At 39.6% G+C, this 27,618-nt stretch overlaps 1 protein-coding gene across 1 annotated transcript; it reads left to right on the top strand.

Moving 5' to 3' along the window:
* Nucleotides 1-6,196: 6,196 nt before the first annotated feature.
* On the top strand, nucleotides 6,197-14,536 carry LOC147856689 (pleiotropic drug resistance protein 1-like). Its single transcript, XM_087328100.1, has 24 exons — nucleotides 6,197-6,566; nucleotides 6,734-6,857; nucleotides 6,977-7,059; nucleotides 7,157-7,241; nucleotides 7,346-7,505; nucleotides 7,606-7,682; nucleotides 7,769-7,822; nucleotides 7,922-8,012; nucleotides 8,096-8,397; nucleotides 8,486-8,767; nucleotides 8,865-9,181; nucleotides 9,266-9,426; nucleotides 9,513-9,616; nucleotides 9,702-9,864; nucleotides 9,975-10,067; nucleotides 10,184-10,341; nucleotides 10,441-10,776; nucleotides 10,917-11,207; nucleotides 11,870-11,953; nucleotides 12,060-12,193; nucleotides 12,298-12,525; nucleotides 12,715-12,886; nucleotides 13,006-13,260; nucleotides 13,942-14,536. The coding sequence occupies exons 1-24, from the start codon at nucleotides 6,217-6,219 to the stop codon at nucleotides 14,218-14,220; spliced, it is 4,383 nt and encodes a 1,460-aa protein (XP_087184226.1). The 5' UTR covers nucleotides 6,197-6,216; the 3' UTR covers nucleotides 14,221-14,536.
* Nucleotides 14,537-27,618: the final 13,082 nt, after the last annotated feature.

Consider the following 27,618-nt stretch of genomic DNA (forward strand, 5'->3'; position numbering starts at 1 on the left):
ACAAGTGAAATTGCACAAAGAGATGGACAATTAGGATAAACAAAGAATAAATTTGTGTTTAATAATGTGGAAGAACTTAAAACTTTTTCTTCAATTCTCTTTCTTTGTGTTGGAGAGACTCACAATCCACTTTAGCAAAATATTATGTCCAATCAGATTGTGCTCTTTCGTATGCACTTAATTAATGTTTTGTTTTTCATCAAACATGATGTGTAATATATTTTGGACTTTTTTATTGTTGCTAATAAATACGAGGATAGAGAAGTTGTGGCAACCATGGAAGAACAATGACTTGTTTATCAAGTAGCTAAATCATGCATTATTGAGTCAATATTGTTCTCACTCTCTCTAAATAAATAATGTACAAAAAAGTTGTTTCCCTATTTTCTCTCTCTAAAGATATGCTCTATTGGATAAAGGTTCCCTTATATTCTCTCTAGCATGTGGTGAATATTTGTTTAACTTCATATATTTCATGATTTTATGCAATATTGTGTATATACTAGAGTTGAATAATCTTATGAGAACTAATAATTGAATGAACTACATACATAAATTATTTATGATCGGAGAGGAATGGGCTAAGGATATATTGTGAGTCAAATCCAACATTTGCTAATTGGCAATGCCTATTGAAGCAATATTCATGTTTCATTAGATTATGTCACACCTCCACTAACACCTTTAACTGTAGCACAAGAAGTGCTTAGAATAGGAGGCACTCCAACAGCTGTAAAAGGAGAGGCAAACAAGATGAATGATCATGAATACAATGTAATATAGTAAAGGAACGACCTTACTATCTATCAATTATTTGTATTAATATGTTGCATTGGTTATGCACATTGTTGTCGCTTACTCCTATTATTCTCTTATATCTTTATCTAATGCATTCATTGTTTAGTTTTGTATAGATGAGTTGTGAGGATACAAATAATTGTCCTAATAGATAGTTGTACTATTATTTGTAAGCAAGAGGTCTTAGTTAAGGAATCTCATAATTACAAATATTGAGCATTTAATAACATTATTGACAATATGTCACCGCAATATTATATTCACCCATGATAGATACCAACCTAAAAAATAGCCTATATGTACCTATGCAATATTATTATTTGTGGTCAAGGTTGGTTCAGTCCTATGCCTATACTATTTTAGAGGCCAAAGCTTCAAGAAACCATTTAGGGCAAGATGTCAACACCACTCATGTAACTAAGCGTTTTGTCTTACAACACCTTTAAAGAGGGTGAGACATTCAACCCCTTTTGAGGAGTGGGGCTACTAGAGCTCAGTAGCAAAAACTACCAAATTAATTTACTTTCTATCTATTTACCTATTGTTGTACTTCCAGTAAATCTACATTTTATGGTACACCATAGAGACCATGAAACAAAATTCCCCATTTCTTTTACTCCAATTGTATTGTAGACCACAAGACCAAGGGTGATCAAAAACTTCCTCATACAAAAAGGTGGTCAAATTCCATAGAAATGGTGACCATAATTTCGCAATTAACGATGACCTAAGTTGCGAACTAACAACCCAAATGGGTTTAGCGACTAGGCATGTGAGAAACTCTACTTTGACAAAATATTTGTTGTGTAAAATTATTCAACATGGCAAAGTCACCACCAAAGACAACCCACCTTGCATTGCATATTGATGAAACACAATGGCACAGAATGGAAGAGAATATTGTCAATAATCAATACCACCATCGTAAAAAAGCACAATGAGTTGTGTGAAATAATGCCAACATTAATCAAGCATTATCTCTATTTAAATTACGGTGATATATACACATTGGTGTGCACATAACAAGTATCTGTTTTTTGTTATCATTAACCAATCTTTTAATTGTTCATCTACCACTATTTTTGAAATAGGAATTACAAGAATAGTCAAAGTTAAAGTCACATCGAACGGGTTTAGGAAACTTGGTTCACATAACCTTAAATTCTATGATCTAATTGTGTGGCACTAAAACAACATTGTGTACAATTACCAAGCCAATATTCTCCATGCAATTAATTTTGGATTTCTTGGTTTCCATGTACATAAGCTTCCTTATGATGTCCATTCCCTCCTTAGTCCACTTCATCTCCCTCACTTTGGTTGCCCCCATCTATGTTTTTCTTTCCCTTCTTCAAGTTCTTCCTAACCTTACTTTTCCTTGTGTTAATCTTTCACTTTTGTCATTCTTTTTCTTCTCTTTCTTGGTCCATTCCGGTCATGCCTTCTTTCTTATTCAAGAATTTCATCATTCTCTCTCTTTCTCATCTTTCCTTGTGCTTGTTATTTTATTGTTTCATGTTGTCATCATTATGTAACCAAGGTAGTGTGTGCTTGGGAGAAGGCCTCATTCATGGCAACCTCTTGATGGATGAGTAAAACATATTCTAATCTCTTAGAGAGGCATTGTATGAAATCAAAATCCCTCATCGTCAATTCTACTATCACATTATCCTTATTCTCTTTGAGTTGTTCTAGTAATGGAGAAATGTCAACCTTAACTACAAAAGCTTTGAAACCATGGTCCATGACCTTAATGCTCCAAAGCATGAGCTTCAACACCACACAAGCCATAATCTCTATTCTAATAATAACTAATTGAGCATCCACATATTGCAAATATATGTAAGGGCCAATATTCAATATCAATCTTTAGATTATTATTAATGCTCTCTCATTGTAGTTAAACAATTTTCCAATGAAACTCTTTATGTTATGATATTTACGAAAAATGATAAAGTGTTCTTCTAATGAAATAACATCACACATATACTTAATTTTGCAAAACGCAAGCTTAACAAATATAAGATCATTTTCATATATTTGAGTTGTGGAATTTACTTGATGCAACCTTAGGGAACTATAAGGAATAATTTGAGGGCATTTTCAAACTATCTTATGTGATATATATGCATAGAATGAACCATATGTACCATACGTGCATTCGCATTCGAGAATGATTCAATCAAACGTGTATGGTAAATCATCTCAAAGTTGGATTGGATTGACTATGGTTTATATTATATATTGATTCACTCTCAATCCCAATAAGTGGACTCTAATCCATTGTGAACGACCAACATAAGTATGGTTGCAATATTTGCATTGTATCACATGAATGCCTTTGGGATGCTTCTTAAGAATCGAGACATCTCTATCCTCCTCACTTTAGAACTTTACAAAAAAATGAGTATGAACTAATATTAGACCAACAAATTTTTTTACTATGACATAACACTAATGAGAGAGAGATGAGAAAATTGGGAATTGAACCCAAGACATAAACAACAATAGCATGACAACATACCACTAGGGTCAATCAATTTATAATAATAAAAAATGAAATTTATTCCAAAAAAAAAGAGCATGCATTTTTCCCTTTTCCAACGTATTCGTTTTCAAACGTTTGAATGCTTGCACGAACATGTATATTACGTTCTATGGATCGTATATGAAAGGATGTTGCCCTTTAGGTCATATAATATTGGTTGTTACATTCCCTTCTTTTATGGTATTGGTTGCATTGCCAAAGCTAATGATTCTAGAGTCATACAGTCAATTATATATCCAAATATGTGATATATAACTTCAGGTTTACAAAGGCCAAAACTTCAAGTAGTTTTGTTGTACATAGATAATTACCACTACCACAAAAGAAAACCTGAAATCACTATTCTTGAGCATCCCCCAACCAATATACAATATGTGCTATAATTGGGCATTCTCAATTCCCTCTGTTAAAGACATTGCATTGATTTTTATCTACACACATGTGCGACACACAAACAAAAACTTTTGCTTTCATCATACATGAAATTATTGGTAGCAACACTAACACACAGACATGTCTTTAGCCTAGATGCTTTAATAGGAGCTATACATTACTAGGTTTCAAATGGAAAATTTTGGGATTTATATACAATAACGCTTGAAGTTAAATACTCAAATATTGTTTATCAAGATGTTTATGGGCCAATTCTTTATGGATGTGTCAGTCTAAAAACAATCTCTTTTTTGCTTTGTTATCTTTCTCTACATGTGCACGTAAGTAAGTGTCATAGACGAAGCCTTCATGATAAACTCAGAACCTTGATGAAATCATGGGTGAAGTCACCTTTTAGTTCCCCATTCTAGGATGTCTACAAAATGTTGTTTGTTCTTTTTGAGAGGTATGCGTTGTTCTTTTTTAGTGGTATGCAACATGCCTATACATTAGGGTCAAACATTGACTTATGGTATCATGCAAAAGAAAAGAGTTTAGACAATTGATTTTCTCTCTCACACACAAAGCAAGAAAATGGGATGTCAACTCATTAGGGGACACCTATAGTAGAATGTTATAACTTGTAGAACTAAACTCCATCTCCAGTGAACACCAATAATTGACAACTTTTGTAAAGCCTTGAAAATAGTTTAATAATGGATGCAATCCAATACAAAATCATGTTGTTTTGTTGACAGATTCATGAATGATTGAATGAAAATATTTAAGTAGACAATTAAAGAAGGCCCATTCTAAAGTAAAATGGAAAGGTTGAAATCATAGATCTAGTTGAGAAAAGTTGTGTTATGGATAGGTTTTGGATGACTTTGGAGGAAGTTGGAAGAGACTAATACATTGCATATGAAGAAGCAATATTTTAGATGACCTCCTTTCGAATGTTGGTGAGTAAGTGGACAATTTTGACTTCAATGCCTGAATATGGGTACTATTTGGGCATAAAAAGAAAGAGAAGAAAAATACCAAGTTTCAAACTCTTTGAGAGATGTGAACTCCACAAAAACATCCGAGATAAACACAAAAAGTTAAGAGAATTTAAGCACACACGGACAAACTCTCAGCTCTCAAGTTTCATCTTACACCTAGCGGAAAAAGAAAAGAAAACATCCGGGGTGGGGGGTTTACTTGGCGACCAAGAAAACAATGAAAGACAAAAAACTTGAACTCCAAGGGGGGTAGTCATCAACCTAGATTGGGTGGTTTGACTTATGTGTGTGTGGGGGGCCCCCCATACCACCTTTCCTATACGTGAACAATATGCACTTTTCCTCGAAGTCCCTCTCCGAATGATGCATGCATATTTGTTCTTAATTTATACATGAACATGGTAATTATATCGTAAAGTATGCGAGCGAACGAACGAACGAACGTGCCATCTATACATATTCTCTTTCTTTGCCCCCAAGCCACGATGACGTATGACATGACCTCACATACTTCTAGAATTTGAGTACAAACACATAACACACACCAGACGCCCATGCATTACATACATATATATGTATAATGAATGTAGTCTAGATATTTGATTGGATAATAAATACATACATACATTATACATATATATAAGAAATCTGGATCAATTGCTGTTCCTAAGTTTCCATTCCACTTTTGGGCCTAACTCTCCACCCAATTGCATTTCATTGGCCTGCATCACAAGAAAATATTTCTTATTATGTAAGGTGTCTTGTCTCTTCACTTTTCTTTCATAGACTTTGTGGGAACCACTTTTTCTCTTTTTCTCTTTTTTGTTTTTTTTGTTTTTTGCATCTTCTGTTCATGTTTTGGATGTTGTGTTTCTTTCTTCTGAATGCTGCTTTTGATTTAAAAAAGGAAGGCTCTGCATTATTATTATTAGTAGTACTGATTAGAATTGCTGTTAAAAGAAAAAAAGAAAAAAAAGAAAAAAAAGAAAAAAAAAGAAAAAAAATGGTGGAGACCTTGTTAAGAGAAGACTGACAAAACAAATGCTGAATCTCTAATTTTAACAGAAACATAAAAGTTCCCTGATTATCGATGAAGCATTTGTCCTGATGTGATATGAGCATTCATTACTGCATTCTTGTTTTTCCTTTGTACTAATGATGGGCACATTTCTGCTAGATTGCTCGCCAATAAAAGGGGGAAGGGGGAGGACACAATTGTAATCCCTCAGGAAAACCAATTCCAAAAAGCTTTTAACTGGCCTCAAAATCCTCAAGAAATCACACACCACCATCCTCTCTGTATGATTCAGAAGTACCTAACGATCAAGAATATTGCTGATGGTTTCTCAATGATGGATGCTCGGATGTTAAAATCAATATCCAATTAAAAAGAGTCACCATCTTGAAGCTTGGTAGCCTCAAAAAAATCAAGCAAACCTTTCATTTGTAATCGCAAATCATTAAGCAAATCGAAACCCTACTGCCTCGCGCTACATGGCGTCCTCCTTCAGAAGTAACAGCGATCATGAACATGTCCGGCGATGGGGAAGTAGTAGGATATTAGACCACCATTTGGATGATGCAGTTTTCTCCCGTCGCTTCGATACGCACGATGATGAGGAATCTGCGCTCACATGGGCGGCACTCGAGAGATTGCCCACGTACGATCGGCTCCGGAAAGGGTTCCTCCGCAATGTTGCTGCGGACGGTGCAAGCTTCCGTGAGATGGTCGAAGTAAGCAAGCTTGGCTTGGCTGAAAAGCAGCAGTTTGTGGACAAGATCCTCAAAGATGTCGAGGAGGATAACGAGCGATTTCTGCTCAAGCTGCGGAAGCGAATGGACAAGTAAGACAACAGCATCTTTATAATAATATGTAACTGTAGTAAACATACACTGGTCTTTCTCTCAACGACATGATGATTGTACAATACTCGCATTTTCTGTGTTTCTTATATGAAAATTACATGATAAGCTTCAATTAGCATCTCCTGTTTTCTGTAACAATGGGCAGTGTTGGGATTGATTTGCCCAAGATTGAGGTACGTTTCGAGCATCTCAACATCAAGGCAGCCAATGTACAAACGGGAGGCAGGGCACTGCCCACTCTTTATAACTTCACAAAAGACTTGTTGCTGGTAAGTTGCGGATCCAGATGTTTGTTTCTACTAAGGGATATGTTCTAGAGGTCAGAGACCAATTATACGATAATCATTCGATTTATATCAAAAGTCTTAAATCATTTTCGAATCAATAGGGTATGTTTAGCTTCCTCCTGCCGGCCAAAAGAGAAGTCCTCAACATTCTACATGATGTCAGTGGTATCATCAAACCCTCCAGGTTGATTCTTGAAACAGAGTTCCTTGATTGAATGAATTTATTCGATGCTATGAAGCATTGGAGCTGACATTGGAATCTTTCCCATGTTTGTTGCCAGGATGACATTACTTCTAGGACCCCCTGGTTCAGGAAAGACTACCCTCTTGCTTGCCCTTGCAGGAAAGCTACCCCCTGATCTCAAAGTAAGCGGCCATACTTCACACGAACAATATTCTGTAACCTCAATCAGTTCCAGCAAGTTTAAGCAGAAACTAAATCATAGCATGGTAATTGTATCCGTGTGTAGATGTCAGGAAACCTAACCTACAATGGGTGTGAGATGTCGGAATTCATCCCACAGCGCACTTCGGCCTACATTAGCCAGTATGACACGCACACGGGCACTATGACAGTCCGTGAAACGCTAGATTTCTCGGGCCGTTGTCAAGGTGTTGGTACCAGATATGGTCAGTATAAACAACATACATCTTCCATGAGAGCTTGAATGAAAAAAAGCATGTTTTCTTCCTCAAAAACCTTACAATGTTTTGATTCCTTTGAAAAAAGATATGCTTGTGGAATTATTGAGGAGAGAGAAAGAAGCTGGTATAAAGCCAGACCCTGATACGGACATATTCTTGAAGGTATGTTATATGTCGTAGCAGACTTCACTTTGCATTTCATGGATACACCCAAGTAAACGATGTTATAAACGTAATCTTTTCTGCAGGCAACAGCCATTGAAGGTCAAGAAACCAGTATCATTACGGATTATGTCTTGAAGGTAAATTATTTTGAAGGTCAAATGAAAACAAAAACATGATTTTGTCATGTCAATATATATATATATATTAGTACTTGACTAACCTCTTCCAATTTTCAGTTGCTTAGTCTCGACATCTGTGCTGACACCTTAGTTGGAGATGAAATGATAAGAGGAATTTCAGGAGGGCAGAAAAAGCGCGTGACTACCGGTAAAGAGAGAGTTGATTGCCTTGCATGATGCGGCAAACCGTGCCATTCGGTTTCTCACCATTGATTCATATCTTGTTCCTAGGTGAGATGCTTGTGGGACCAGCAAAAGCTTTCTTCATGGATGAGATCTCGACAGGTTTGGATACCTCGACAACATTTCAAATCGTGAAATGTTTGAGGCATGTGGTCCATGTGTTAGATACAACCATGGTTGTATCTCTTCTACAGCCCCCACCTGAGACTTTTGAGCTTTTCGATGATGTGATTCTCCTCTCAGAAGGGCACATTGTTTACCAAGGTCCTCAGGAACTTGTTCTGGACTTTTTCGAATCAATCGGATTCCTCTGTCCAGAAAGAAAAAGTATTGCGGATTTTCTCCAAGAGGTATATTGAACTTTGATGTGTTTTTAGATTACTTATTAACAGAAATAATGTGGAACACTTATTTCTTCTTCTTCTTTTGGAAGAACAGGTAACCTCTCGAAAAGATCAAGAACAGTATTGGGCAGATACAACACAACCATACAGATACATTTCCGCAAAGGAATTCTCTGATTACTTCGCAGCATTCCATACTGGAAAGTGTCTCAAGGAAGAGCTTTCCATCCCATTTGATAAGTCGAGGAGTCATCCCGCAGCACTATCAACTAAAAACTATGGCATCACAAAGAGAGACCTCTTTCAGGCATGTTTCTCAAGGGAATTACTGCTCATGAAGAGAAACTCCTTCGTGTATGTGTTTAAAACTTTTCAGGTATCATGACGTCGATATACTTCCTTTGAAATTTCAAGCTATTCAAGTGAAATTATGCTAACTATTCCACCCCTTGTTTCGTGTTAACTGAAATCAGATATTGTTGGTAGCCCTTGTTGCTATGACAGTTTTCTTCAGAACCAAACTCCATCAGAATACTGTTGCGGATGGAAATCTTTATATGGGTGCACTATTTTTTGGTCTAATCATTGTCATGTTCAATGGTTTTTTTGAGATGACCATGGTTGTTCTAAGCCTGCCTGTGTATTACAAGCAAAGGGAAAAACTCTTCTTTCCTGCATGGGCTTTCTCCATACCGAGTATCATTTTAGGGATACCATTTTCCTTGATAGATTCGCTGATATGGGTATGTTTAACATACTATGTGATAGGATTTGCTCCAGAGCCTGAAAGGTTCGTAGAAAGTTTGCAATCTGGAATATATCTTTCTTATCTATGTTGGTAGCAAGTCCATTAATCAACCTCCGGTGAATGCAGATTTTTCAAGCAGTTGTTGCTATTATTCTGCCTATCTCAAATGGCAGCTGGCCTTTTCCGGTTCATTGGTTCAGTTGGGAGGAATACGGTCGTAGCTAGTTCATTTGGAACTTTTGCCATTATGATTATCTTCCTCATGGGGGGTTTCGTCATTTCTGGAGGTACCATAATGATTCTGGCTTAAGTACCTCACAAACAAAGTTTTGAAAGACCATTTATTTATTGGTGTATGGCTGTATTGGAACAGATGAAATCCCTAAGTGGTGGATTTGGGCTTATTGGATTTCACCGATGATGTACGCACAAAACGGTTTGGCAATAAATGAGTTTCTCGCAGATCGTTGGAAAAAGGTCAGATCTTTCATTTGCTAGAGCTGAACAATTACTTCTTATGTATACAACTGTCTTCTGACAACGTCTAGTTCCGTAATCACAGCCCTACAGTGGGACCCTCGATGCCAATACAATCGGCACAGCTGTTTTGAAGTCTAGAGGGCTCCATACAGAGGAGCACTGGTATTGGATCGCCATTGGTGGTTTGATTGGGTTAACTATCATCTACAATATACTCTACACACTGGCTTTGACCTATCTGAATCGTAAGAGATGTTTGAAGCACACAATGCATGTCACAGATATCTAGGCTGTCTAAAATTCACAAATTTGTGTTCTCAAATGTAATTGACTCTTATTTTGCATTTCCTCACAGCTTTTAGTAGGCCACGCTCAATGTCATCAGAAGAAAATACCACAGATAATGTTGGAAAACGTAAACACCAAGAATCTTCATCACATCGTCGAGGTACGGACCGGTCTGAATTGTAGTGATACTCTAATGATTTATCTGCAATAATTGATGCTTCATTTGATTTCTAATTTCACAAATAAAGTGAGACTATCGAACTTCCTGAGTTTCAGGTGTAAATTTATTTAAGTTGGGGCTATCAAGAGATCCAAATACTGATGTTGAGATAAACGGAAGTACAAATCAAACTCAAAGGAGAGGGATGGCGGTTCCTTTCGTACCACTTTCTATATCCTTCAAATCTGTCAGCTACTATGTCGATATGCCTCCAGTACGTTAAGGATTTGTTTCAAACAGCAATTTTGTCCTCGTTACTCAATCCATCCCAGGTGTAACACTGATTCTCACTGTTTGGATCTTGGCAATTCAGGAAATGAAGAAACAGGGTATATCTGAATTAGATAGGCTCCAGCTCCTACAGGAGGTGAGTGGGGCTTTCAGACCAGGGGTCCTTACAGCTTTAATGGGTGTGAGTGGGGCAGGAAAGACCACTCTCATGGATGTTTTAGCTGGAAGAAAGACAGGAGGCTACATAGAGGGTGACATCAGGATCTCGGGATACCCCAAGAAGCAGGATACATTTTCGAGAATCTCAGGGTATTGTGAACAAAATGATATACACTCGCCCAATGTCACGGTGAAAGAGTCTCTGATTTATTCAGCGTGGCTTCGTCTGCCAAAAGATGTTGACAATATGAAAAGAATGGTAAATGAATGGAGGATTTTGTGTGATCATTTTTATGTGAATCTTCACCTCAAATCTTGGACAAAATTAGCTTCCTTTTTTGGGAATTTGCTGATGGTAAAACCTAAACATGATCTGTTTTTATTGCCTACTATTTACAGGAGTTTGTAGAGGATGTTATGGAACTCATAGAGCTGAATCCCATTAAAGATGCACTAGTGGGTCTTCCTGGTGTAAATGGCCTTTCAACAGAGCAGAGAAAGAGACTTACTATAGCTGTGGAGCTGGTTGCAAACCCTTCTATACTCTTCATGGATGAGCCAACTTCAGGTTTGGATGCACGAGCCGCAGCCATTGTGATGAGGACTGTCCGCAACACTGTGGACACAGGTCGGACTGTTGTGTGCACCATTCATCAGCCCAGCATTGACATTTTTGAGGCTTTTGATGAGGTGCTTAGATTTATTCTTTTGCATGTTTCGTGAATACAGAAAATAAACTCTGAATATAATCTTTGATTGATTTTGTACATACACAGTAAATGCATAGCTGAGAGTGTTTAACAAACACATGTTAATGCATGATATGGAAACTTCCAATTGCTTAAGCCTAGTCATACCATGTTCAATGCTTTCCTTGCATGTTGCATTGACAATTGAGGTGCTAAATCCTACAGGTGAAGCCGGCTAAATGTAGTCGGTGAAAGATGGGTCCGTAAACAGAGGCCTCTATGCTCTGCCATGTATAGGCAACTGAAAACTCAATAGAGTTTAATGCTAAGTTAGATTAGTTATATTGTGGCACTTTTGGACATCAAGGAGTGTTCTTATCCAAACCTTTTAAATTTCAAACTTTATTCTCATCCCATCCCCCGCCCAAACTCGGGCCTGATAGATCTCTAGATAGATTTGTAAATTACCTTACACAGTGTAGATATAGTACTTATAATACAGCTATGGGACTAATATAATGGGGGAGAAGAACCATATACAATCAACTATACCTTGTTCATACATTCATACACAAATCTTCATCTTTACTCTATGTACTTTAAGACTAGCTTGAGCATAGAGATTTCTGATTCTGTTTATGTTGTGTACATGTCCCTATGTAGCTTCTTCTATTGAAACGAGGAGGCCAGGTGATCTATTCAGGTCAGCTAGGATATCAATCTCGCAAACTAGTAGAGTACTTCCAGGTAAACGCCGATCTTTGGAATACATGATAAACATTGCAAATTGTAAAGTATACCTCCAAATTTTACTCACACATGTTAGAATCGAAATTGTGATATTCTTTTCTAGTCTATTCCTGGTGTGCCCCATATCAAGGAGGGACAGAACCCAGCAACATGGATGCTTGATATCAGCTCGACGTCAGCTGAGGCACACCTTGGTGTTGACTTTGCACAAATCTACAAAGATTCTGCTCTGCATCGGTAATGAAGTGTGTCTGTGTTTTTTCTTGTATTCCAAGCATGCAATGAGTTCTATGTTCATCAGAGTCTTAGACTTCTCTACGTACACTTCTGTATTGGAGCAGGTCTACTCAAGAGCTAGTGGAGCAGCTAAGCATCCCTGCTTTGGATTCCAAAGATCTTTTCTTCCCAACCAAATACTCCCAAACCTTTTGGGAACAATGCATGGCATGCTTGTGGAAGCAACATTGGTCTTACTGGCGTAACCCTGATTATAATGCAGTGCGGTTGATGTTCACAGTTGCAATAACACTGTTATTTGGAACAACATTCTGGAATCTTGGTCAAAAGAGGTAGATTTCCACCTAACACCTACTATATAGTCACCATGGCATCCACACACATGCAGTCATATACATGGACACCTACAAATACATGTTACCAGAACATAGATATTGTATTGCACTTATGGATAAACACATGTTATGGAAATCTTAATGTTGTGTGCTCACGTAATAATATCACTCGAACCATATGTGCAGAGACACAACTCAAGATGTGGTCAATATCTTAGGTGCAATATATGCAACAACATTGTTTCTTGGATTCACTAATACAAACACAGTGGAACCAGTGGTGGCAATTGAGAGGACTGTGTTCTATCGTGAAAGGGGAGCAGGGATGTACTCGGAATTGGCATATGCATATGCTCAGGTAAATCAAAGTAGGCATTGGTAAACACATGATGTGGTTCATCTTGCCTATCATTAAATGTCTTGCTGGTGACAATGAAGAAATTTATAACGTTTCAGAATTTCTCATTTTATGTGTAGGCGGCAATCGAGGTTCCTTACATATTTGCTCAAACAGTATTATATGTCCCCATTGTCTATGCCATGATCAACTTCGAGTGGACAGCAGCCAAGTTTTTCTACTTCTTTTTCTTCATGTTCTTCACCCTTGTTATCTTCACCTTCTATGGAATGATGAGCGTTGCTATCACACCCAACCTGCAGTTCGCAACAATAATCTCCACTTCCTTCTTTAGCTTTTGGAACTTGTTCTCAGGATTCATGATCCCTCGACTGGTAAATAAATTTAAACAAGTTGAATATAGAAACTTTATGAAATCTTGCATATTACATGCCAAAAATAAAACTAGTCAAATGCTGTTGCAAAAGCTGTTATATGACATACCACATTTTAAACAAGATAATTATTGTTGCAGGAACTTTTGTGTAATACACCAAAAAGTTAAACTTGTTAAATGTTGTTCTTCTATAACACAGGAAGTTAAATAATCTGAACATTGTTTTCATGCACCATTATTTAAACCTAGTATATGTGCCTATAAAACATGAATATCATGAATAAAAAATTTAAAGCTAGCTGAATATTGTTTTCCTATAACATACCAGAACTTTAAACTATCTGAGCTTAATATGTTTTCATCTCCCAAAACTTTACTAGCGGAACATTATGTGCATATATATACCAATCCCCAAATAAAAGCAAGTAATAATGATTGCATATAATTTCTATGTAAGCATGCCAAAAATGTAAGTGGTTGAAACATGTGTCATATAACACACAGAACGTTGCAATGATATATAGTATACCGAATTTTGCAATCACATAACATACTCAAAAAATGAAACCAGCTCGCATTTGTTTGTTGCATCAACTTGCTTTTCCATAGACTGCATATCTTGCATGCATATTGACATTGTATATAACCATGTCCTCTCTCTCTTCCCTTGTCGATGCAGAGTATTCCTGTGTGGTGGAGATGGTATTTCTGGGGGGATCCTGTGGCTTGGTCAATTTATGGATTGGTGGCATCTCAGCTATCAGATGTAACCACTCCCATCAACAATCCAGACTTTGTTGGGGACCAACAACAGTCAGTGAAGGCCTATATAGAGCAGAACTTTGGGTACAAGCACGATTTCCTAGGAGTAGTCGTCGCGGTTCACGTCGGGTTGGCCCTCATGTTTGTGTTTGTTTTCGCCTACGGTATCAAAAAGTTCAATTTCCTCAAGCGTTGAGGCATATTACCCTACGAATTATCTACCGATTGTGCGCGAATGAGTGAGTAGGCATCGTGTCATCAAACAAATATGTGCATGCCCTCATTCACTAAAATGTCGATGTCGGACAATTTTCTGTGAAGTGATTGGGCCCAATTTTCTACTACATTCTCGTAAGTAGATTGTTGTCTCTCCACCCAAATGCTTGTAAATTAATACTATATTCTCCGACAAATTCCTACAATGTAAATTGGTGTTCTCTTTCCGAATCGTGCTGACAATATCACTCATGAGACAGAAATTTGATTGATTAGTGATGATATTTTTGGCCAAAGATGCTACATTTCTTGACTTTAATTATAGATGCCCTGGTACTTATATGAAGTACTATATGAACGCAAACATTAAATATGCGTACATAAACAAACTTCTGAGGAAATTTTCACAAACAACATAAACATAAAATATGCGTATGTAAACAACATTGAGAGGAATTTTTCACAAATGCCTAAACACTTGCTTTACAAATTTGTGAGCAAGTTCTCTTTTTGGGGGGTTTACTTTTCTTGGTCATGTCCTTGTAAAGGCTTCCGAAAATCAGGTCTATAGTATTTCAAATACATAAAAGTCCATTTACATAGAATTGATAAGAAAACATTCAGAGTTTTGAAGTACATATGGGCTAAGATTAGGTTGGTGGGCCCTAGTCCAACTTTTCATTTCTAGATTTTGCTTGGCAAAGTTGTCATTTTCTTTTTTGAGAAACACCCTACGTTATACACACACATAGTCAAGGTAACATGAAGTTACAATCAGCTGATTTTGATCTCTAGTCAACGAAAGGGTAGCAATCATGGATGCCATCTTTACGTTCCATAGAATTGTATACCATAAACACTAATATGGCTAGATGGCAAAGGAGTGTTGTGTAAAGGCGTCCCTCCTTGCGGGGGAGTCGGCCGAAAAGCCGAAAAGAGTCGAATTACTGAAATCGGCCGAAAAACCGAATTACCGAATTTGGTCGAAATTCGGAAAGTAAAAGAATAGTCAGTTGCGAAGAACCGAATCGGGGGTTAGCTGATCGAATTCGATGAGAGAGTCAAATTTGTATTCAGTCGAATAGACACACATATACATATACATATGTCTTCTACATTCAAAGAAGAAAATGACTTAGTATATATATGCTGACAGGCCTGGTAGTGCGCCTGTATGCGGGATAACTCACTAAGAGTGAAATAGTGAGAAAAGGGGAAAACCTACATAGCGTATGTGAGGGTGTGAGATATATATATATGAGAGAAAAACGAGTTGTGTGTGTGTGGTAAATCTGAGAACGACTGGTTTTCTGCACAGTAGTGGCTGTGTAAGAGTATACGTACTCAGAAGCTAAGTAAGAAGAAAAGAAGTGTGAAGCAAAAGAGAAAAAGACAGAGAAGCTTCAGAAGCTTCGGAAGGAATAGTCACCTGCGTGCTAGAGTTTGAAGAGCTTGACTGAAATCGTGGTTTCAGTACATGCTCATACCAAATCAGGTTTCATTGTTCTGTGATTGTATTCTGTCATTTCTCATAGTGAAAGCTCTGTTCCGTGGTTTTTTCCCTAAATCAGGGTTTTCCACGTAAATTGTGTGTTCTTTCTTATTTCCTGTTTGCGTCTAAGTTCAATTTCTGATTTCGAATCGGAGTGAAACTCTTTCAAACTGGTATCAGAGCATAGGTTCTAGATGGAAGGGAGCGTGAGTGGCTTTCCTGGGATGATTGCCTTGAACTCACAAAACTATTCAGATTGGAAGATCAAAATGGAAGATCTCCTAATAGTAAAAGACTTGTATGAGCCTATAGAAAACAAGGATATACCAAAGGGGGTAATAGATTCGGAGTGGAGAATCCTAAATAGGAAGGCAGTGGCGACCATAAGACAATGTGTAGACATTAGTGTCCTACAACATGTAGCGAGTGACACAAATGCCTTCGAGCTATGGCATAAGCTTTCCGCTCTCTATGAAAGGAAAAATGCCTTAAATAAGACCTTCTTGATGAGGAAGATAGTGAGACTGAAGTATGTAGACGGGGAGAGTATAGTAGAGCACATTAGTGCGTTTATGGGACTAGTGAATCAGTTAGCATCATCAAAGTTCCCATTAGATGATTGTATGCAGGCCACACTATTATTATGTACTCTACCCGATAGTTGGGAAAACCTAATAGTAACACTCAGCACTTCATGTAAAGAAGACAACTTATCCTTACAAGTAGTAAAAACGACTATTCTAAATGAAGAGACAAGAAGAAAGGATAAAAGTGCTTTATCTCAATCGGAGGCTAATGTGACCCAAGAATTTAGTAGAGGTAGAAGAGAACATAGAAGTCTAGAAAATGGGGATAGGTTTAGGTCGAAATCTAGAGGAAGACCTACATGTTTTTATTGTGGGAAGCCTGGTCACTTCCAAAAGAATTGTCGACACCTTAGGAAGGACAAAGGCATGGCTGATAAGATCGAACCTAGAAAAATCTCCGATGATAAAAATACCTCAGCCATCGCAACTAGTGAGGAAGAAATGTTGTTCATATGTGAACAAGCTAGTGTGAATCTTGCAAGTGCTGAGAGCTCATGGGTAGTGGATTCCGGTGCATCATTTCACCTAACTCCCAAAAGAGAATGTTTCTCATCCTACACAGCGGGTGACTATGGTCATGTAAAGATGGGAAATGACAGGGAATGCAAGATTGTGGGCATAGGAACTGTGTGCTTGCTAACATCTACAGGCTGCAGGTTAATGTTGAAGGATGTACGTCATGTTCCGGATGTCAGGTTGAACTTGATATCGGCTGGACGGCTAGACGATGAAGGGTACAACGGTGGCTTCCAAAATGGTTAATGGAAGTTCTGTAAAGGGAGCCTGATCGTGGCTCGAGCCCAAAAACAGAACACACTATATGTAATGCATGGGAAGTTGTGTCGAGAGGAAGCAAATGTAGTGGCTGGCTCAGATGGTGAGTTGTGGCATAAAAGGCTCGGACATATGAGTGAAAGGGGAATGCATATCCTTGCGGAAAAGGATTTCCTACCAGAGGTGAAAGGAGTGCATTTGGAAAAGTGTGTGGATTGCCTGGCTGGAAAACAAAATAGAACAGCGTTTCACTCTAGGCCTCCAATGAGGAGAGAGCATGCCTTAGAGTTGGTTCACACCGATGTATGTTATGTTGATGCTCCATCTCATCGTGGAGGACAATACTTTGTCACATTTATTGATGACTTCAGTAGGAAAGTGTGGGCTTATGTGCTGGTGTCTAAAGACCAAGTGTTGTCGGTCTTTAAAGAGTTTCATGCCAGGGCAGAAAGAGAATCCGGACAGAAGCTGAAGGCTGTCCGGACAGATAACGGTGGCGAATATAGAGGCCAATTTGAGATGTATTGCAAGACTCAAGGCATCAAACTTGAGTATACGGTGCCGAAGACACCTGAGCTAAATGGTCTAGCAGAAAGAATGAATCGAACCATAATGGAAAGGGTAAGAAGCATGTTGGCACATGCAAAATTGCCAAAATCATATTGGGCTGAAGCAATGTTGACGGCTGTTTATCTCATAAACAGGTCTCCATCAGTGCCTTTGAAGGGGGATGTACCACAAAGAGTGTGGACAAGAAGAAATGTGTCTTATCAGCACTTAAAGGTGTTTGGATGTTTGGCCTATGTACATGTTGCTAAAGATCAGAGGTCAAAACTGGACAGCAAGTCCAAACCTTGCATATTCTTGGGGTACTCGGAAGACGAGTTCGGGTACAGAATGTGGGATCTCCTTGACAAGAAAGTGATAAGAAGTCGAGATGTCATATTCATGGAAGACAAGACAATCGAGGACTGGGAGCAACAAAGACCAGAGTCGTCTCCCAAATCGATCATTGCTATGGAGTCAATACTAGTCGATCCGACTCCCACACAACAATCGGCTAATGAAATTGAATTTGAGTCGGTCGACACCGAACAACAATCTGAGTCGGTAGACACCCAACATCTGACTGATACACACGAATTGGAGTCGGAAGATGAGTTGCTGGAAGAAAACGGCCATCAGCCAATTATTGAAGGGAGAAGATATCCACGAAGACAAAGGAAGGTCTCTTCTAGATATCTAGCCAGTCAATATGTTCTCTTGACTGATGAAGGGGAACCAGAATGCTATGAAGAGGCCATGACTGATGTACACAAGGAGAAATGGTATAATGCCATGCAAGAAGAAATGGATTCCTTGCATGAGAACCTAACTTATGAGCTAATGGAGTTGCCTGATGGTAAGAAGGCACTTAGAAACAAATGGGTCTACAAATTAAAGACTGGTGAAGATGGTAGTACACCCAGGTATAAGGCCCGTATCGTCGTAAAGGGTTTCCAACAGAAAAAGGGTGTTGACTTTGATGAGATTTTTGCCCCAGTTGTAAAAATGACCTCTATTCGGACTATCTTGAGTATGGCCGCTAGTATGAATCTTGAAATTGAACAACTAGATGTTAAAACAGCCTTCTTGCATGGTGAGCTAGAAGAGGAAATCTATATGCAACAACCGGAGGGCTTTGAGGTAAAAGGAAAAGAAAATCTCGTGTGTAGGTTGAAGAAAAGCTTGTATGGTTTAAAGCAAGCTCCATGACAATGGTATAAGAAATTTGAGTCCTTCATGTTGGAACATGGATTCCACAAAACACAAGCTGATCATTGTGTATTTGTGAAAAGGTATAATGAGGGTGACTTTCTTATTCTGTTGTTGTATGTGGATGATATGTTGGTTGTTGGACAGGATGTCAAAAAGATTGCAAGCTTGAAGAAATCATTGAGCAAATCATTTGCCATGAAAGACTTAGGACCGGCAAAACAGATTTTGGGAATGCATATAGTTCGGGACAGGACTGAAAACTTGCTATGGCTGTCACAAGAGAAATATGTGACAAAAGTTTTGCAAAGGTTTAATATGTGCGATGCAAAATCAGTCGGATCTCCATTGCCAATGGACTGTAAGTTAAATTCAGGACAATGTCCGAAATCTGAGAAAGATAAGGCAGAGATGAGAAGAGTGTCGTATGCCTCTGCGGTTGGTAGCCTTATGTATGCTATGGTTTGCACAAGGCCGGACATTGCATTTGCTGTCGGGACAGTTAGTCGATACATGGGAAATCCTGGAAGGGAGCATTGGGAAGTTGTGAAATGGATTCTTAGATACCTCAAAGGAACTTCGAATGTATGTCTTTTAGATATGGCTCCGGGAAACCTGTGCTAGAAGGTTTTACAGATTCTGACATGTCGGGTGATGTAGATTCTAGCCGATCCACATCAGGGTATGTGATGACGTATTCAGGGGGAGCTGTGTCATGGCAATCAAGATTGCAAAAGGTTGTGGCTTTGTCTACCACCGAGGCTGAGTATATGGCTGCAGTGGAAGTCGGAAAAGAACTGATTTGGATGAGAGAGTTCTTGAATGAACTAGGATTGAAGCAAGACAAGTACTTACTTCATTGTGACAATCAAAGTGCTATCCATCTGGCTAAAAATGCTACCTACCACTCTCGTACAAAGCACATTCAAAGAAGGTACCATTGGTTAAGAGAAAGAGTGGAAGAAAATGAGTTTGTTCTATCTAAGATCCCCACTGAAGAAAATGGCTCAGACATGCTCACAAAAATTTTGCCTATGGAAAAACTTGTTGCATGCCGGAATAAGATTGGCTTGGTTGGTTCTCCCCCTACAGGAGTGAAGGGGGAGTTTGTTGTGTAAAGGCGTCCCTCCTTGCGAGGGAGTCGGCCGAAAAGTCGACTTGAGTGTCGACTGGTCGAAATCGGCCGAAAAGCCGAAAAGAGTCGAATTACTGAAATCGGCCGAAAAACCGAATTACCGAATTTGGTCGAAATTCGGAAAGTAAAAGAATAGTCAGTTGCGAAGAACCGAATCGGGGGTTAGCTGATCGAATTCGATGAGAGAGTCAAATTTGTATTCAGTCGAATAAACACACATATACATATACATATGTCTTCTACATTCAAAGAAGAAAATGACTTAGTATATATATGCTGACAAGCCTGGTAGTGCGCCTGTATGCGGGATAACTCACTAAGAGTGAAATAGTGAGAAAAGGGGAAAACCTACATAGCGTATGTGAGGGTGTGAGATATATATATATATGAGAGAAAAATGAATTGTGTGTGTGTGGTAAATCTGAGAACGACTGGTTTTCTGCACAGTAGTGGCTGTGTAAGAGTATACGTACTCAGAAGCTAAGTAAGAAGAAAAGAAGTGTGAAGCAAAAGAGAAAAAGACAGAGAAGCTTCGGAAGCTTCAGAAGGAATAGTCACCTGCGTGCTAGAGTTTGAAGAGCTTGATTGAAATCGTGGTTTCAGTACATGCTCATACCAAATCAGGTTTCATTGTTCTGTGATTGTATTCTGTCATTTCTCATAGTGAAAGCTCTGTTCCGTGGTTTTTTCCCTAAATCAGGGTTTTCCACGTAAATTGTGTGTTCTTTCTTATTTCTTGTTTGCGTCTAAGTTCAATTTCTGATTTCGAATCGGAGTGAAACTCTTTCAAGGAGGGAGGTATAAGTGCACTCGTCACCCCCCTCTATATAAGAGGCAAAGAAGAATGTAAAGAGAGAGAGAGAGAAAGAAAGAAATATTAACGTCTTCTAAAACCAAATTTGGCCCATGAGACAATTGGTTACAACAAAATGGGATGCATACCCAATCATTGAAAATAAAGATAAAAGTATGGTATGAACAATGTTATGGTGTAACCTATTTTATAAAGGAAATGGCTATATATTAGGACTACTTTTATTTCCATCTAAGTTTCTCGAAAGGAGCGGGTGTCATGAACAGTACTGAGACAGAGAAGGAATTAGTACTAAACGAAGGATTAGTACTATGAGAGGTGTGGAACTTCTTCGAGAGAAGGAAGAAGTGAGCGAGACAGAGAGAAAGAGAGAGAGAGAGAGAGAGAGAGTGAGTGATGATAAGAAAGATATTTATTATATGAAGAGAATATACAACGGTGGCTAAAAGGCTTAAGACTGGCGTTGAACCAATTTGATTCAACATAATGCCTAGTGCCCTCTTTTATAGTGTTTTCAGGAGTAATCCTGAAGCTTCTAGAATGTTCCAGAGAAATCTGGAATATACACTAATTTCCTATAATAAAATGTAAATGAAAATAATATCCTACGTATTACAATAGATGTTCTAATGGTCAAGAGCTCGACCCATATAACCTAAGGTCATGGGTTCGAGTCTTGCCATATCATGACACTATCCCCCCTTTAAAACGACGAGTGTCACGAGTCGTCTTGGATTGAGGACTCGGTTTGTGTGGATATTGACGATGGAAGTCTTCAAGAAGAGCACGAGCATTGGTTACATTCTCGATCGGTTCCCAAGTACCTTCGCTGGGACTATAGCCTAGCCAATCGACTAGATAGTAGAGCTTGTTGCGAACAATCTTGGAATCAAGAATGGCGGCAACCTCGTACTCCGGCCCATCTTCAAGCTCGATCGGGGGTGGAGGTTGGATAAGACGTTCTGGGATGGTGCTCTCGTGGTAGGGTTCGAAGAGAGAACTATGAAACACCGGATGTATCCGAAGTTGAGGAGGTAGATCGAGACGAAAAGCAACATCATTAATCTTTCCAATAATACGGAAAGGACCTAATCGCCGATAATCCAACTTCTCACATGGGCGAGTAGTCTTGATGTGTCGTCGTAGCAACCACACCCGATCTCCAATATTAAAACTAGATGGAAGTCGATGACGATCCGCGTAGACCTTGTGTGTTTGTTGAGCTTGCTGGAGATGAGTAGATAAATCCGCTTGTATCTTGCGTAACCGCTCCAAACGATCCTCCGCGCACGGATTTGTGGACACCTCTGGGGTTTCAAGTACACTCCACCGGGGGTGACATCCCGTATAAGCATAAAATGGCGTAACTTTAGTGGATGCGTGGATAGAGTTGTTATAGGCAAATTCGGCGAAGTGGAGAATATCTGTCCAGTCGTCCTGATGATAGCTGAGAAAACACCGCAGATACTGCTCCAACGTTTGATTTGTTCGTTCAGCTTGGCCGTCAGTTTGTGGGTGGTAGCCGGAAGAGAGGTTACAAGTGACCTTGAGCATGTTAAAAAGGTGCTTCCAGAATTTTGACACGAACTGGGGTCCACGGTCGCTGATGATACTATCGGGGAGTCCATGATGCCGACATACTTCACGCATGACAATTTCAGCAGTGTCTTCACTGGAGATCTCCTTAGTACATGGCAAGAAATGAGCCATCTTCGTATATCGATCGACCACCGTTAGAATCGCATTGAACCCCTTAGAGACTGGAAGATCTGTGATGAAGTCTAGAGCAATGGATTGCCACGGCTTGCTTGGAATTGATAATGGTTCTAATAAACCATATGGATGATGCCTTGGCATTTTCGCTCTGCAACATGTATCACAAGTCCGAACAAAATCCTCGACAAATTGTCGCATACAGGGCCACCAGAATGATCGTTGTACTAAATGTAATGTTTTAGTACTACCAAAATGCCCAGCTGTATATGTGTCATGACAGTTTTGTACTACTCGAAGGCGGCAAGAACCATTAGGAACATACAAAAGTTCTTTAAAGAAGAGTAATCCATCATGGTATTTGAATTGCCGATAGTCCGTACCTGGTGGTTGGGACTGTGAACACGACGCTCGAGAGGGATCAATTTGTGCTAGTATAGCTTGGGCGAACGCATCTGTCTTCAAGTCTTCACGTATGGTATCGATAACGCGGGAATCCATAGGCATGTCAAAGATTTGTGTTGCTTGTAATCGTGCCGGTCCCAAGATGACTTGTTTTTGGTTATCGAAAGCTGGCTCGCCGGGACGGGGTGCTAGATACGAACGCCGTGATAATGCATCTGCCTTCCCTTGGTGCCTCCCCGGACGATATGTAATTTTGAAGTCGAAACGCGTGAGGAAGTGGGCCCACCGAGCTTGACGTCGATTCAACACACGAGCATCCTGAAAGTAGGCAAGATTCTTGTGGTCACTAAATACGGTGACTGGATGAGAGGATCCCTCCAGAAAATGCCTCCATTGCATAAAAGAATCCACTATTGCCAATAGCTCCTTATCATGGATTTCGTAGTTGATTTCGGCGGCATCAAACTTGCGTGAGTGAAAAGCCACAGGATGTAGCTTTTCATCATTCCCCTGTTGTGACAGAATGCTCCCCAATGCAAAATCCGATGCGTCAGCTTCGATAATGAATGGTTTCTCCGGATCGACATGAGCTAGAATTGGAGCCGATGTAAATGCTTTTTTAAGACTCTCGAAAGCCATGTCCGTTTCTTCAGACCAGGTGAACGGTTGTCCCTTCCTGGTAAGTTGTGTGAGAGGTAGAACGATCTTTGAGTAATCCTGTATGAACTTCCGGTAAAAATTGGCAAAGCCTAAGAAGCATTGCACATCCCGTACCGAACGCGGAGTCTGCCATTCTACCACCGTTCTGACCTTAGCTGGGTCCATGGAGATGCCTTCTGACGAAATGATGTAGCCGAGAAATTCCACTTGGTTGCACCCGAAACTACATTTTTCTAGCTTTGCATACAGACCATGTTCTCGAAGTCGTTTTAGTACTAATAGTACATGAGAATCATGTTCTTCTTGGGTCTTTGAATAAACCAGTAGATCATCCAAATAGATGATCAAACAATCATCCAATAGATCTCGGAATATATCATTAGCCATGTGCTGGAAGACTGTCGGCGCATTAGTGAGGCCGAACGGCATGACAGTATACTCGAAGTGCCCATATCTGGTGCGAAACGCGGTCTTCCATTCGTCTCCTGGTCGGATCCATACGAGGTTATATGCTCCCCGTAAGTCGATCTTCGTGAAGAACCTGGCACCATTGATCCGTTCTAAAAGACTTGAGATAAGGGGAAGAGCATACCTATTCCTGATTGTAACCTTATTCAAGCCACGATAATCTACAACGAGACGAAGCGATCCATCTTTTTTCTTGACGAAGAAAATGGGCGCACCGGCTGGAGATTTCGAATGCCGAATGAAACCATTTTCCAAATTCTCCTCTATATAGGCCCGAAGGACTTCCAGCTCGGTTGGTGACAAATTGTAGATCGGTCCCCATGGCGGCTCTTTTCCCGGTTGTAAATCGATGGGGCAATCGTACGGTCGATGATGAGGAAGTGTGTTGGCTTGTACTTTATCGAACACATCGGTGTAATGGCGATACTTCTCGGGAAGTTGAACGGTGGATTCTTCTTTAGTGGTGTTGGAGGGGTTTACTGATATTGCAAAGAGGAACATTTCCTCCTTGTGCCCTTCTTTACGCAACTGACGTAGCGAAATGGTTGCCATCTTCTGAGTTGACCCTTGGGTTTGTCGACACCGGATTTCTCTTGTTCTCCAATCTATGTCAGGGTTATGTAACTCGAACCACGGTAGTCCTAAAACTATAGGATGTTCTGGGATACTAATAATATTAAATGATACTACACATACTAAGTTATCTAGGACAATATTAATGGGCTCTGACTCTTCTAGGATATTTCCGGAAGCAATGGGACGTCCATCAATGACTACTACAGAGGCTGGACACTGGAGTTTTCTTAGGGATATCTTATGAGCTTGAGCAAATTTCTTATCCATAAAGCAAGAGTTAGCTCCGGAATCTAGGAGTGCTAGGACATGTACTGGAGGGGTACTTTTAGTACTAACTATTACTTGGGCTACGAACACATCACTAACTTGCTTAGAGGGAATGGAACCACTAATGGGCTGCACAGATCTAGGGCTGTCCAACCAAACGGCTCCTATTTTGGCTGGACTTAGTCGTTTAACTCTTCTTCTAACTGACTAAGGACATCAAATTTGTTTGCTAGATCTGGGATATTAGTACTATTAGGACTATCAGATATCCCTACTGAAATAGGTTCGGATTTAGTACAATTAGAACTAGCGACTATTTGGTTTACCTGTCTTCTTGGCCTATGGGGGCAATTTATTGCGATATGTCCTGGTCCACCGCAGTAAAGACATAGTCGATTTGTACGGCGTCGTTGCTTTTCTTCTTCGGATAATGGCCCTCGACGACGTGTAGTGTCAATCTCCATCGGAGTCGGAGTATTCGCTGGAGACGCATTATATGACTCCCTCGGAAAAGGTCTTGCTACCACTGAGGCGTAGGTGGGCTCTGATCTTGCCCTCGGCATCTGTAGCTGTCGTTCCGAACGTCGCTCAAAGAGGCGGTTGTCACATCTCACCGCGCGACTGATTGCTTCTGTTAAGGACTTTGGCTCTTCGGGGAAGGTCAAGAGTAAATCCTTGACGTCGTTGCGTAAACCATAACGGAATTGCTCCATCAACGCTTGATCATCCCAAGGGATATCGGCGGCGAGTAGGCGAAAATCTGCAGCGTATGCGGAGGCTGGACGGTCACCTTGGCGTAATCGCCGGATCTTGTTGATTGCGGTCCTAATGCTGTCAGTATCTCCGAAACATGCTTTAAACTCACCTAGAAACTCTTCAAAATTGTTGAGTAATGGAGATTCCTTTTCTAATAGTGGAGCGAACCATGACAACGCTGAGCCACTTAACAAAGTGCCTACTAAACCCACTCGTGATGCATCGGTGGGATATCGGGAAGGATGCATTTGAATAACTAATCGTACCTGGTTAAGGAACCCTCTAAACTGCGATCGCGTTCCATCGAACTTCGTGGGAAGGCCAATCTTAGGTTCTTTATGAATCCCTTGTGTTCCGGGCCCATGTTGTTGCATCGCTACGATGGTGGCTTCGAGTTGTTGCACGCGTAACGCAAGTTCCCCATGTTGTTGTTGCGTTTGCTGCTTTTCTAAGGAGATTTGCTGAAGATCCCCCAGCAACCGTTGGTTTTCTTGTTCCAAAGCATGGAACTTCTCCTTCAAGCATTGGAATTCCGAGAAAACAGAGTGATATTCTTCAGCGCTAACAGTGGCCATGGGATGAAAGAAAAGAGGAATAAAAGATTAGTAGGAAATGAGAGAGACAGAAGGTAGGAAAATTGGTTCAAACTGTCATGAACAGTACTGAGACAGAGAAGGAATTAGTACTAAACGAAGGATTAGTACTATGAGAGGTGTGGAACTTCTTCGAGAGAAGGAAGAAGTGAGCGAGACAGAGAGAAAGAGAGAGAGAGAGAGAGAGAGAGAGAGAGAGAGAGAGAGTGATGATAAGAAAGATATTTATTATATGAAGAGAATATACAACGGTGGCTAAAAGGCTTAAGACTGGCGTTGAACCAATTTGATTCAACATAATGCCTAGTGCCCTCTTTTATAGTGTTTTCAGGAGTAATCCTGAAGCTTCTAGAATGTTCCAGAGAAATCTGGAATATACACTAATTTCCTATAATAAAATGTAAATGAAAATAATATCCTACGTATTACAATAGATGTTCTAATGGTCAAGAGCTCGACCCATATAACCTAAGGTCATGGGTTCGAGTCTTGCCATATCATGACAGCGGGAGGTCAAAGGGTTTCGATGTGGGTGTGGCCTGTGGTCCCGACACAAAAGGTATCTTGACCATAGCTTCTAGACAAAGTAACTCATATTCCCTTATCTTCTTAATTGCCTTTTTGCACAACGAGTGACTTTGAGGCCCAATATCCGAGGGTATTTGGTTGTTCTTTGGTTTTCTGCTTCAACAACGGAGAGGCTGAGTGGTGCATGTGTGTCCACCTTCATTGTCCCCTACTACTTTTGAAACATTTTAGAGGTTATATGTTGGTGAATATTAGAAAAGTTATGGTTAACATTTTGTAGCTTATTCTCTCCATGTTGTTTTAGCTCTAAGATATACTTACCAAGTGTCTTTATATCTAGGGTATCCAATAGTTGGGAGAGCGTGGTACAACCAAGAGTTGAAAATGATTGTTGTTAATACATAGTTTTATTTTTAGGATAATAATTGGCCGATTTTGAACTCTAATGTAGACATTGTAACATCAAAGTCATACTTTTGAGAGAATCCTAATTTGATCCTAGCCATGGAATCATACTTGACCTATGATGGAGATTGATAATTGATCTATCCGTCTACCTTCCTCTCTCTTTTTTTAGTGAAAGTGGTGCATATATATACACACATACACATACACCACTTTCACCACAAAAAAGCGATGCATGTTTGTTTGTTTGTTTGTGTGTATACATTATAATACAAAAAAGGTCTTGTTGTCCCAACAATATTGAGGACATTATATAACAAGGTAAACCCTCCAAACGAAGATGTAAAACTAGCTAACATAAAGGAAACTCCTCTCCACGACATGGTGGTTGCAAAAATATTAGGAGCAAAGCAAAAACTGTCGATTCAATTTTCTACTTGGGTGTGCCAT

The sequence above is a fragment of the Azolla caroliniana genome, unplaced genomic scaffold, assembly GCF_043228905.1.
Source record: "Azolla caroliniana isolate FFs.n. ecotype wild unplaced genomic scaffold, voAzoCaro1.0.p SCAF_12, whole genome shotgun sequence".
Lineage (NCBI taxonomy): Eukaryota > Viridiplantae > Streptophyta > Polypodiopsida > Salviniales > Salviniaceae > Azolla > Azolla caroliniana.